Source organism: Lactuca sativa, chromosome 2 (assembly GCF_002870075.4).
Source record: "Lactuca sativa cultivar Salinas chromosome 2, Lsat_Salinas_v11, whole genome shotgun sequence".
NCBI classification, from domain to species: domain Eukaryota; kingdom Viridiplantae; phylum Streptophyta; class Magnoliopsida; order Asterales; family Asteraceae; genus Lactuca; species Lactuca sativa.
This window is the reverse complement of record NC_056624.2, coordinates 103,487,944-103,501,109: the sequence shown is the minus strand read 5'-3', so window position 1 is coordinate 103,501,109 and position 13,166 is coordinate 103,487,944. Positions and strand designations below refer to the sequence as shown.

The 13,166-nt window shown below is 41.4% G+C and overlaps 1 protein-coding gene and 1 non-coding gene across 2 annotated transcripts; one reads left to right on the top strand and one right to left on the bottom strand.

The window, feature by feature from the left end:
• Nucleotides 1–9,483: 9,483 nt before the first annotated feature.
• Nucleotides 9,484–10,242, bottom strand: LOC111886279 (uncharacterized). The gene has a single exon (XM_023882515.1). The coding sequence runs from the start codon at nucleotides 10,240–10,242 to the stop codon at nucleotides 9,484–9,486; it is 759 nt and encodes a 252-aa protein (XP_023738283.1).
• A 1,065-nt stretch (nucleotides 10,243–11,307) lies between these two features.
• LOC111911766 (small nucleolar RNA R71) lies at nucleotides 11,308–11,414 on the top strand. Its single transcript, XR_002856964.2, has one exon. It is a non-coding gene; the product is annotated as a small nucleolar RNA R71 (small nucleolar RNA).
• Nucleotides 11,415–13,166: the final 1,752 nt, after the last annotated feature.

Sequence of the window (13,166 nt, the reverse complement as noted above, 5' to 3'; positions counted from 1 at the left end):
TTGGACTTCTTAGCTGTTGGGCCTTGGTGGGCCATTAAAATTCAGTTATTGGGTAAGGACATGTTTAGGCTTAAAGGAAGGCCCATTTAGGGAGTTGGGCCCAATTTAGAAAATTGGGCCATAAGTGGGCCATTAGTGGGCTTGGAAAGGTTTTATAAAATTAGACCATTGATGTTATTGATTTGGGCCTAGACTATGTTCCTAATTAGATCAGGGTGAAATGGTCATTTTACCCTAAGAAGGATTATTAGATTTTGACTAAGTGTTATGTTACTTTGATGGCTCGAGGAGTCATCGGAGCAGCCGTTAGGGATTCCGTACCGTGAGATTCTTCTTTCAGCATTTCGAGGTGAGTTTTCCTCCTGTATGAACGGGTCGAAGGCACCAATGTCGGCCCGTATATGTATACTAGTTCCGGACCAAGGTCCGATGTCAGGCAGTGCCCGATGTAGGTTATATGTTTCCGGATCTTCGATCTGATGTCGGGCAGTTCCCAAGGAATGTTTGTATGTTTGATGTCTTTGTGATTCTTGCATGTGTCTGTTTTGTATGTTCCGGATTTTCTCCCTCAAGGTTTGACGACACTACCTCTATGGGATTCGTTGTACCATTTACACGGACCATAAGAGCTTGAGGTACCTGATGGATCAGCCGAATCTGAACATGAGGCAGCGTCGGTGGTTAGATGTGGTGAAGGATTATGACTATGAGATATTTTATCACCCAGAGAAGGTCAATGTGGTGGTCGATGCTCTTATCCGCAAGGCAGTGGCGGCTCCGATTCGAGACATATGTCTGAGGATTACAGTGATTACTCCGTTGTTGGAGAGGATCCGGGAGGCGCAGGTTGAGAGTATGAAGGAGGAGCCGCCAGAGGTGTGAGTGGATCATAGGCCAGGTGGACTCATTTGATTATGGCAGTCGTGGGTTGTTGACCCTGCATCGGAGGGTCTGGGTCCCATACTGGGGTGGAGTGCGCCAGGTTCTTATAGAGGAGGCACATAAGTCGAGATTCTCCATTCACCCCGGGGCAACGAAGATGTACCGGGATCTTCGCCATGATTATTGGTGGCCTTGCATGAAGAGTGACATAGCATGGTACGTAGAGCGGTGCTTAGCCTGCTGGAAATTCAAAGGCCGAACACCAGCGACCTCACAGCAAGATGCAGCCGTTGGATATTCCCGTATGGAAATAGGAAGATATCACTATGGATTTCATCACGAAGCTTCCCAGGACCGCACATGGAGTGGATTCGATATGGGTCATCATGGATCGGTTGACCAAGAGTGCTCATTACATCCCAATCCAGGAGAGTATATCGGCTGAGAAGCTAGTTGAGATCTACGTACATGAGGTGGTGGCACTACATGGAGTGTCAGTTATGGTTGTGTCAGACCGAGATGTTCGTTTCATTTCCATATTTTGGAAGCGGTTTCATGCCGAGATGAGTACTCGTCTTCACTTCAGTACTGCTTTCCACCCTCAGACGGATGGGCAGAGTGAGAGGACGATTCAGACTCTAGAGGACATGTTGCATGTTTGTGTATTAGATTTTGGAGACAATTAGGATACGTATCTTCCGTAAGCGGAATTTTCGTATAATAACAGTTACCACGCTAGCTAATGTGTGTGAAATGCACTTGTTTTATTCCTACTTTTAAATTATAAATTTAGCACACAAAGGCAGTGAACCTGTCTTTTAGTGGTATAGTTAGATAAGTAGGGTGTCGAACTCAGGGAACGGAAATTAAACTAATAACTAATTTTAACTAAGCAAGTAATAAAAGTAAAAGGATTTTTCTCTAGTTTTTCAAGACTAGAAACTTAAACACACCACCTAAGCACGTGATTAACTAAACAACTAGAACAAGTAACAAATTCACCAAGTTTGATAAAGAGTTTCTGTTTAGGTCCAACCAATTCACTCCTATGGTTATTTATATGATAATATGATAAATTAATTGCTATTGGTTACCAACTATAGTGGTTAGGTTCATGTTCATTACTACTAACCCTTAGACAATTAATCAATTCAAGCAGTGGCCAATTGTTTAAACTAATTAATTCCCTAGTTCAATTGTTTGGATTAAATAAGATTTGTAATTGGTTAATCAAGTTGGTGGTTCAATTAACCTCTTGTTTGTTGGTTTCTCAAACAAGCTCACACATTAATTTACCCATTCTCTAATTAATCCTAGTTTCATGTTCATTATTCCTAGGCATATGATAAAGTGTTCACATAAACATATGAGGTTAAAAACTAAGAGATATTCATGTAGCTTAATTGTCTTCCCATTAACAGGAAATAGTTGTGGTTAATGCATAAGGTTCTTTAACAAACTTAATTTAAAAAAAAAAACTCACCAATAAACAATCAATAAAAATAATAATTAAACCATAGGAGTAACTTGGTCTTCCTAAACAGAAACAATACGAATTTAGCTCATGGTTACAGTAAAAACAAACTTAAAAACAAATTCAACTAGGCTAGACATGCTTAATTCCTAAGATTAAGTGGAAAGTATAACCTAAATTGCCTTGATTCTTCAAAAGATCGAAGGTTAGGGTTTCTCAGCTCTCCAGAGGGTTCTTCAATCGCAGGTGTAACTCCCAAAAGCCAGAAAAAGTCCCTTGGAAAGGAGTGATTCGATTCAGGAATAGGGGCAAGTTGGGGCCCCGGTACATTGGGCCATTTCGTGTGATTGCAAGGGTAGGCCGGGTAGCCTATCGTTTGGAGTTGCCAGCAGAGTTGGAGCAGATCCACGACACTTTTCACGTGTCGCAATTGAGGAAGTGTTTAGCCGATGAGTCGGCAGTGGTTCCATTAGAGGATATTCAGGTGGATGCGAGTCTGAATTATGCTGAGAGGCCTGTGGCCATCAGGGATCGGAAGATCAAGGTTCTGAGGAACAAGGAGGTACCTCTGGTGTTGGTTCAGTGGCAACACCGGAAGGGATCGGAGATGACCTGGGAGCCGGAGCGCGAGATGCGGGAGCAGTATCCGGAGCTATTTTCAGAGCGACACTTCGTGGGCGAAGTCTAGTTCTAGTGGGGGAGAATTGTAATAGCCCGGAATTTCAGGTATCTTTATTGTTTAATTATTTTGGGTTTTGAGAGGGGACTCGGCGAGTTGGAGCTCAGACTCGCCGAGTAGGGTCGCGATTCTGGACACGGGGTTCGTCTGGACTAGGCGAGTCCAGGATATGGACTCGGCGAGTCTGCGTTGTTTAATGAAACCCTAATTTCCCGGTCCTAAGCCCTATTTAAAGAACCTTATGGCCCTCATTTGCGGCCACCTTGAACTCTAAGAGCCCTCATACGACTGTGAGCCCTTGTGAGTGTATTTGGAGGCCATTTGTTCACCATTTTGTGTGATATTGCAAGAAGGGAGGGAGAGGATCAAACTTGAGAAGTTGGGGAGCTTGGATCTGTTGCTAATTCATCAAGGGAGTCTTCTTGAGGTAACTTTCAGAGCCAAACTTCGTGTTTTGTGTTGATGTGTTAAATCTAGGGTTTCTTCTTGCTTTTCTTGGCTTAAATTGGAAGTATGAAAGGTTCCATGGAGATATGGAACCTAGATCTGGGCCTTAGCAGGTCCAGGAGACCCCATACGACTAGCTTTATGTTCATCCTTTTGAGTTAGAAGATAAGGTGGTCATATTAGAGGTTGTTTCCCCAAAATAAGCCTTGTACGCATTGCATGGCAACCAAGACTGAGACTTTACGTGACAAATAAGCTTGGGAAGGCGCCGGCGTGATCTGTACACACTGATAGATGTTTTGTGATCTTGGGATTCATATGATTTGTATTTTTACATGACACTTGAAATGTTTATGCCTTGATTGAATGAAAATACTTTGTTTTGAAATGAAAGCTGGGACTCGCCGAGTTGTTATTGAGACTCGGCGAGTTGAGTTGGGGTGGCCCCACGACTCTCCCAAGTGGAACTCGTCGAGTCGGGGGAAGCACTCGACGAGTAAGAAGGGAATCCTAGGGAGTCGACGAATACGTCTAGAATCGCCGAGTTGCCCATGTGCACTCGCCGAGTCCGGTCAAGTTGACCGTTGAGCGTTGACCAGAGTTGACCTATGTTGACTTCTTAGGGATAGTCAAACTTAGAAGATAAAAGTATTGACAAAAGATGTATGATGTTATAGGGAGATTGTATCTCGGCGGATCGAGCACGAGAGACTTCGGGATTTGCTAGTTTTCGATATTCACGAGGTGAGTCTTCTCACTATACCGTACCCGGAAGGGTTTGGCTGAGTGACCGGAAGGTCGGATATGATATGTGATATATGTGCTCTATGTGATAAGTTAATTGTTACGCGTGCTATGTATGTTTATGTGGGCCGGAAGGCATTATGTTATGGGCCAGAAGGCATGTAATGTGGACCGTAAGGTTGGCATGGGTAGGACCGGAAGGTTTACCCAGCAGGGACGGAAGTCCCCTGATACACATGGACCGGAAGGTCAGGGCCTGGAAAGGCGTATGTGCGTAAGTTGTATTTTGGGGAACTCACTAAGCATTTATGCTTACAGTTGTTATGTATGTGTTTCAGGTACTAGCGAGGACCGTGGGAAGGCGCCGGCGTGATCTGTACACACTGATAGATGTTTTGTGATCTTGGGATTCATATGATTTGTATTTTGACATGACACTTGAAATGTTTATGCCTTGATTGAATGAAAATACTTTGTTTTGAAATGAAAAATTTGTTTGAAAATTTACGTTGTTACAATTTGGTCTCCAAACTTCTCCACAATCCTTACCCTCCGATATAGTATAGTGTTGAACGGAGGGGGAGAAATGACGGTCAGCGCCCTCACCTCTTGCAAATCCAAGATCCCAAATGATCTTGCGAGCCTTGTCACGAACATTCCTCCATTGATTTTGGAGGTCACCTTCTCTTTAACAGCCCCATCCGCAAGATATTTGGCTATGCAGTAGGGAAGGCTGCAAAAAAACATCAGGAGTAATAATGCTCCAAAGATAGAAGATATCAAGGGTCGGGACCTTGTCATCGTCCTTCCTTATATTGATTGTGCTGGCGATGAAGCGATGAATGAGACGGTGGATTGGTGAATGGATGTGGCCCTCCTGCGCGGAAGATGGAATGTATACCCGGTTGGCAATAGTATTCCACCAGGTGGAAGCAACCACTTCTTCAGGGAGATCTTTATGGCAATTCTCCAAGAAAGTTTCAAAGTCTTCATTCAACATGGCGCTTTGGTCATAGATGCCAATCCTCCATGCAAACTCTGCCATGCTGCATTGTCGCAGCTCCCCACCAAGAGAAAAGGAAATAACATTGGGGCTATAATACTCACTACCACCCCGGAATGAGATGGTAGCGAAGAATTCCCAACATAATTCCGCGAAGATCAGTTCTTGGATTTTGAACAGTTGTAACCAACCATCACATATGATGGTAGAATCCCCCATATTGCATTCTTTCACCAAATATGGTGTCAACTCTTCCTCCATCCCAACCTTTCCCAGCCAATCCCAGTTTATTGCATTAGGTAAGTGGATCTCCTTCTGCTTCAAAGCTTCTAATCTATTTTTAGCGTGGGCTTGAGAAGATTTAGAGGTGATTTGGCGAAAAGAGAGTCACGGGATGTCTCCTTGGCTTCCCCCTCGTGAAGTTTGGCCTCTTCTGGACATGGTTCCTGCAAAATAACATTAAGAAAGCACAAAAAAAAAAACAACACCCAACAATTAAAATCGAACAGAACAGATCTGTAAAGCATCCTACTCACCGAGTTCAAGAACTACTCGGCTAGTATGAAGAACTTCGGGACCAGATTATCATCGAACCATTATAGGTCAGTTAAAACTTCTAATTCTTCATCAGGGTTTGCTATACTAAGTCCATAAAACACAAATCCAAAAGAAATTTTGCCTAAAACCTCCTAATTCATACTAAATTCAAAACCCTAGAAATTGAGGAAACCCCCAAATCCGAGTCTTGGACAAAATAAGGGCTAAGAAGTGATAAACCTTAACCTTTAACAAGTATTGGGAGTAAAAATCATACCTTTACGCTTGAAAGATGAAGATTCAACACAAAATTGCAGAAATGGCTTGAGAGAAGATACACACGGCGAGTATGAGAGTAATGGGTAAAATGAGTGAAAAACCCTTATTTACAGATTAAAAATTAACCCGTGTAAAATTGCTACTCGCCGAGTAGAAACGCGTATTCGCGATTTTTAGGGAATTTGGACAAGTACTCGTCGAGTAAGTCGCATATACTCGGCGAGTAAAGCTTGTAGTTAAAACTTAATTTTTTTTTATTTTTTTTATTTTTAACCCACCACCCCACACTCTAAGAATTTCTTGCCCTCAAGCAATCATTTTGAACATATTTTCAAAAGAAGAATGAAAATAAAACAGATCCTAAGAAATTAAAAAGAAAATAAAGGAAAAAAGAAATGCAAACTCTAAACTTGGGTTGCCTCCCGGAAGCGCTTCTTTTTAAGGAGTCATTAGTTGGACTCCTTCCATGCTACGTTTCTGCCATTCCTTCCAGCAACAGCCCTTCTTCTATGTCTTCATTCCTTGGGACTCCTTCTTCATATCTTTTTACTCTATGTCCATTGACCTTGAAAGGGGTACCATCTTTTGATAATAACTCTATAGCACCATGTGGAAACACCTTCTTTACTAGAAAAGGACCATCCCATCTTGACTTGAGTTTACCCGAAAAAAGTTTTAGTCCTGAATTAAAGAGCAACACCTTTTGCCCTTCATGAAACTCTTTATTACCCTTGATCCTCTGGTCATGCCAACTCTTGGTTTTCTCTTTATAAATTAGAGAGCTAGTGTTGGCATCATTTCTAAGTTCCTCAAGAGCATTCATTTGCATTAACCGGTTGTTCTTGAGCTCCGCCATGTTGAAGTTGCACATTTTTAAATCCCAAAAAGCTTTATGCTCGATCTCCACTGGTAAATGACATTGCTTTCCATAAACTAGCCTATATGGTGTAGTACCAATAGGTGTTTTGAAAGTTGTTCGGAAGGCCCAAAGTGCATCATCTAGCTTATCCGACCACTCTTTCCTATTGCTCCCCACTGATCTCTCCAAGATTATCTTTAAGGCTCTATTGGTCACTTCGGTTTGTCCACTAATTTGTGGATGGTAGGATGTAGAGAATTTATGGGTTACCCCATATTTCCTTAGCACCTTCTCTAGTTGATCATTGGCAAAATGAGTGTCTCGATCACTTATAAGAGCTTTTGGGACTCCAAATCTTGAAAATAGCTTCTTCAAAAATCGCACCACCACCCGACCATCATTAGTTGGCAAAGCTTGTGCCTCCACCCACTTGGATACATAATCCACCGCCACCAATATGTATTTGTTACCTTTGGACATGGGAAATGGTCCCATGAAATCGATCCCCCACACATCAAATACTTCGCACACTTGAATACTATGTTGTGGCATTTCATTTCGGGATGAAATGTTTCCCGCTCTTTGACATGCATCACATTCTTTGACAAATTGGGTTGCATCTTTAAAAATCGTGGGCCAGTAAAACCCAATGTCAAAGATCTTCTTAGCAGTATAATGTGCTCCATGATGTCCACCCGTGGGCCCACTATGACAATGCTCCAAAAAAATTCGGCTCTCATTCCCGAACACACATCTTCGTATGATTCCATCCACACAGCTTCGGAAAAGGTATGGCTCATCCCAAAAGCAATACTTTATTTCGGAAAAAAAATTCTTCTTTTGTTGGCTGGTAAGATCTTTTGGGATGTATTTGCTAGCTAAGTAATTAGTTATGTCTACGAACCATGACTCTTCTCCCGTGGTCACCATAATGTACTCATCCGGGAAGTCATCTCCAACTTTATCTTCTTGCAGTTGCGGGTTTTCTAGCCTTGATAAGTGGTCGGCTGCTACATTCTCCATTCCCTTCTTATCGCGTATCTCGATGTCAAACTCTTCAAGAAGTAGAACCTAGCATATCAATCTTGGCTTGGCATCCTGTTTGGCAAACAAATACTTGATAGCAGAGTGGTCAGTAAAAACAGTTGTTTTAGATAGAACTAAATAAGGGCGGAATTTATCAAAAGCATACACCACAGCTAATAATTCTTTTTCAGTGGTGGTGTAATTCTCTTGGGCCGGATTTAAAGTTTTACTAGCATAATAAATGGGTCGAAAGTGCTTATCAACCCTTTGACCAAGGACAACTCCTAGTGCAAAGTCACTAGCATCACACATTATTTCAAATGGTAAATCCCAATTTGGGGCAACAATGATCGGGGCATTAGTCAATTTTTCCTTTAAGAATTCAAATGCCTCTAAACACTCTTTAGTAGAATTAAATGGTGCATCCTTTAAAAGCAATTGTGTTAAAGGTCTAGTTATTTTAGAAAAATCTTTTATAAAACGCCGGTAAAAACCTGCGTGTCCTAGAAAACTTCTAATGCCCTTCACATTAGTTGGTAGGGGTAATTTGGCAATGGTGTCAATCTTTGCCCGATCCACTTCAATTCCCAATTTGGAAACCTTGTGGCCTAAAACTATACCCTCCTTGACCATAAAGTGATATTTCTCCCAATTAAGGACTAAGTCGGTTTTTTCACACCTAGCAAGCATTAAGTCAAGATTTGTGAGACAATCATGGAAGGAAGATCCAAAAACAGAAAAATCATCCATAAATACTTCCATGAAGTTTTCCACCATATCGTGGAATATGGTTGTCATGCACCTTTGAAATGTCGCGGGTGCATTGCATAACCCAAAAGGCATGCGTCGATAAGCAAAAGTCTCACTTGGGCAAGTAAACATGGTCTTTTCTTGGTCCATTGGGTCTATGGGTACTTGGAAATAACCTGAAAATCCGTCTAAAAAGCAATAATAACTATGACCCGATAATCTTTCTAACATTTGATCAATAAAAGGTAATGGGAAATGGTCTTTACGAGTGGCATCATTTAGCTTTCGATAATCGATGCACACTCTCCAACCGGTTACCTTTCGTGTTGGAATAAGCTCATTCTTCTCGTTGGTTATGACCGCCATCCCTCCTTTCTTGGGCACCACTTGGACCGGACTCACCCACGGACTGTCGGAAATGGAATATATAATCCCCGCATCTAAAAGCTTGACTAATTCTTTCTTGACCACTTCTTGCATATTTGGGTTTAATCTTCTTTGGTGTTGCACAACTGGCTTTGCTCCTTCTTCCAGATTAATCTTGTGAGAACAATAAGAGGGGCTTATTCCCTTGATGTCGATAATGCTCCATGCTATGGCCCGCTTTCGCTTCTTCAAAACTTGAACTAGTTCTTCCTTTTCAGATTCGGAGAGGTCAAAGGCTATTATCACTGGCTTTTGATGACCATCTTCAAGGAAAGCATACTCCAAGTGATCTGGTAACGTTTTGAGCTCTGTTTTTTCGATCTGCATGGTGTACTCGCCGAGTGCAGGTAAGGGACTCGGCGAGTTGGCAGCTGAATTCACGAATTCAATTTTCTCTTCGCATGGACTCGGCGAGTTGATTTGTCAGATTGCTTCATCAATTCTTCATACTCAGCTTCTTCCAGCAGCCTCTCGATCTCCAGTAAGTCTTTTTCAGCATCAAATTTTCCATCAAAAATGGTGGACTTGTTGGGATCTTCATTATCGCATTCCTCCATCAATTCATCAAGCATGTCAATTGAGAACGCCATGTCATCACTATTCCTTGAATGCTTCATAGTTTGATCAACCCCAAAAGTGACTGAATCATCTTCTACCCGTAAAGTAAGCTTCGAGTCTCTCATGTCTATTATAGCACTTACCGTGTTGAGGAAAGGTCTTCCAAGGATGATCGGGACTTGAGGATCCACCTCCATGTCTAGAATTATAAAATCTGTGGGAAATACAAACTTTTCCACCTTGACCAATAAGTCTTCACATATTCCTCTTGTAAAGGTGACCGTCTTGTTTGCTAAGTGAATCGTCATACGAATTGGCCTTGGTTCCGGGTGATCCAGCTTCTTGAAGAATGAATACGGCATGAGGTTCACACTTGCTCCCGAATCGGCCAAAGCATGAATGGTAGCCAAGTTACCAAATTGGCAAGGCAAAGTCAAGCTTCCCGGGTCACCCTTCTTCTTTGGTAGCTTGTTTAGCATGGCAGCTGAGCAGTTCTCATTAAGAACTACCTTTTTTACTTCCTCCATCTTCCTTCTATTAGTGAGAAGTTCCTTAAGGAATTTTGCATATTTTGGCATTTGTGCGACAGCTTCGATGAAGGGTATGTTGATTTGAAGAGCTTTAATATGATCAAGAAACTTCTGGTACTCCTCTTCCTGCTTTTCTCTCTTAGCTCGGGCTGGATATGGCAATGGAGGCTGAAAGGGCTTTTTAGAAATCTAATTTTTCGAGTTTGGCAGTGGACTCGTCGAGTCCATATTCTGGACTCGGCGAGTAGGCTCTGCTTCATGAAGATCTTGATTTTGGTCTTGAGTTTCTGCATCCTCCTTCTACAATTCCTTGGGTGCTTCATTCTGAATAGGGGTCAGAGGAGTGATTATCTTCCCACTTCTTGTTGTGACTATGTTTATGTGCGCGCCTCGTGGGTTATTTTCGGTTTTACTAGGAAGTTCGCCTGGTGATCTTTGGTTGATTTGTTGAGCAAGTTACCCAAGCTGCGTTTCTATGTTGTGGATAGATGCTTGCTGGTTTCTAAGCATGGTTCTTGTTTCTTGAATTGCAGCATCATGATCACTATGCCTCTTTTCTGAAGCAGCTACAAATTTGGTAAGCATCTCTTAAAACTTGGTTTTCTTTCTTGTGTCGGCTCCTCCTTTTGGTAAAAACCACTTCCGTTTTGCTTGTACTTCTCCTCCTTAGCCTTCTTGTACTCTTCATAAGGGAGCCACTCTTTCTTTGTTTTTCGCCAATCTTCATCATATCGGTCCCCACTTGAGTAACATACTTGCCCTTTCTTGTTGCCATTTTCATCCAAGTCGCAGTCTCTAGTAAGATGAGGCACATTGCAGTTTTCACACCCCACCCGTATAGCATGTATCGTTTGGTCCATTTTGTCCATCCTCCTATCCATGTTTTTCAACATGGCCATCACTACTAATAAGTCTTCTGAAGCTGCATAGGCGGACCCCCTTGTTACATCATTTCTTGGATTATGGTATTCTCTAGAATGCTTAGAGAATTCTTCAATTAGTTGCTTTATCACTAGAGGTGCCTTCTTCATAAGTGGACCTTGCGAATCAAGTAATTGCCTTGTTGTAACATTTACTCCATCATAAAAGATGGGGACTTCTTGTTGACTATTGAGGTCATGATGCGGGCAATTCCTTAGCAAGCTCTTGTACCTCTCCCAAGCTTCATATAGTGACTCTTCAGCTTTTTGTTCAAAGCTGGCTATGGCCTTCTTGAGCTTAGATATCTTGGATGGTGGGCAGAATTGATCAATGAACTCTTCTTTCAGTTGGGCCCATGTAGTGATGGATCCGGAGGGCAGTGACTTGAACCAATCTTTGCAGCACCCTTCAATGTAACTGGAAGCATGCGAAGTAGCTGCGTTTCCCGAGGCACGTTGGGAACATTGAAATAATCAGCTACATCATTAACTTCATCCAAGTGCTTGTAGGCATCTCTGTGGTCTTTTCCAGTGAAGGGGATCTACTTAAGTAAATCAAGGATATGACCCATAAGCTCAAAAGTAGCAGTTGCAGGAATTGCGGGCTGCACAAGTCCCGGTCCAGTGTCATCGCGAATCCTCTTCTTCTATTCCCCCATGGGGACTTCATCGATATTAGCCATAGTAATAGCTAAATCGTTCTCAAAATCGGATTCGTGTTCGTATGTAGGTTCTTCTTCTTCCTCGGTCTCGTACTCGGTGTCTTCTTTAATCGAGTCTTCGATTGCTACAGAGGCGTTGGATGCTCCTGATTTACTACTCTTCTTCTTGTTGAAAACGGACTTGAGGTTCTTTAGTGGCGAATTCTTTGAAGAAACAGATTCTCCAACGGATTTTCCTTTGTTCCTCCTTAGTGCGGATTCCGGGTCTTCGAGAGGAAGGACCAGAGGTGTATCAGATCCTCGGGTCATGAAACAACTGCAAACAAACAAGAAAAAATGCGTAAAAAGAACAAAAATGAAACAGAACGAAAACGAAAAATAGTTTGGCAAATAGCAGGGTACTCGCCGAGTAGGTGCGAATGCACTCGACGAGTAGCCTGTTTAAAACTAAAAAATTTAAAAGCTAATTAAAAGACTTCTAAAAAACTAATAAATTCTAAAACCTAACCTACTTACTGTATTACTAAAAAAAATAACTTTGTGCAAGAAAAACTCACACAAAGGATTGACAAAATTAGGAATTAGACTTAATTTTGGAACCGTTCCCCGGCAACGGCGCCAAAAACTTGATGTGTGTGAAATGCACTTGTTTTATTCCTACTTTTAAATTATAAATTTAGCACACAAAGGCAGTGAACCTGTCTTTTAGTGGTATAGTTGGATAAGTAGGGTGTCGAACTCAGGGAACGGAAATTAAACTAATAACTAATTTTAACTAAGCAAGTAATAAAAGTAAAAGAGTTTTTCTCTAGTTTTGCAAGACTAGAAACTTAAACACACCACTTAAGCACGTGATTAACTAAACAACTAGAACAAGTAACAAATTCACCAAGTTTGATAAAGAGTTTCTGTTTAGGTCCAACCAATTCACTCCTATGGTTATTTATATGATAATATGATAAATTAATTGCTATTGGTTACCAACTATAGTGTTTAGGTTCATGTTCATTACTACTAACCCTTAGACAATTAATCAATTCAAGCAGTGGCCAATTGTTTAAACTAATTAATTCCCTAGTTCAATTGTTTGGATTAAATAAGATTTGTAATTGGTTAATCAAGTTGGTGGTTCAATTAACCTCTTGTTTGTTGGTTTCTCAAACAAGCTCACACATTAATTTACCCATTCTCTAATTAATCCTAGTTTCATGTTCATTATTCCTAGGCATATGATAAAGTGTTCACATAAACATATGAGGTTAAAAACTAAGAGATATTCATGTAGCTTAATTGTCTTCCCATTAACAGGAAATAGTTGTGGTTAATGCATAAGGTTCTTTAACAAACTTAATTTAAAAAAAAAAACTCACCAATAAACAATCAATAAAAA

What these genes read in the sequence shown, in the direction of transcription:
- LOC111886279 (XM_023882515.1), bottom strand. Translation starts at nt 10,242, where the DNA reads ATGCCAAAATATGCAAAATTCCTTAAGGAACTTCTCACTAATAGAAGG.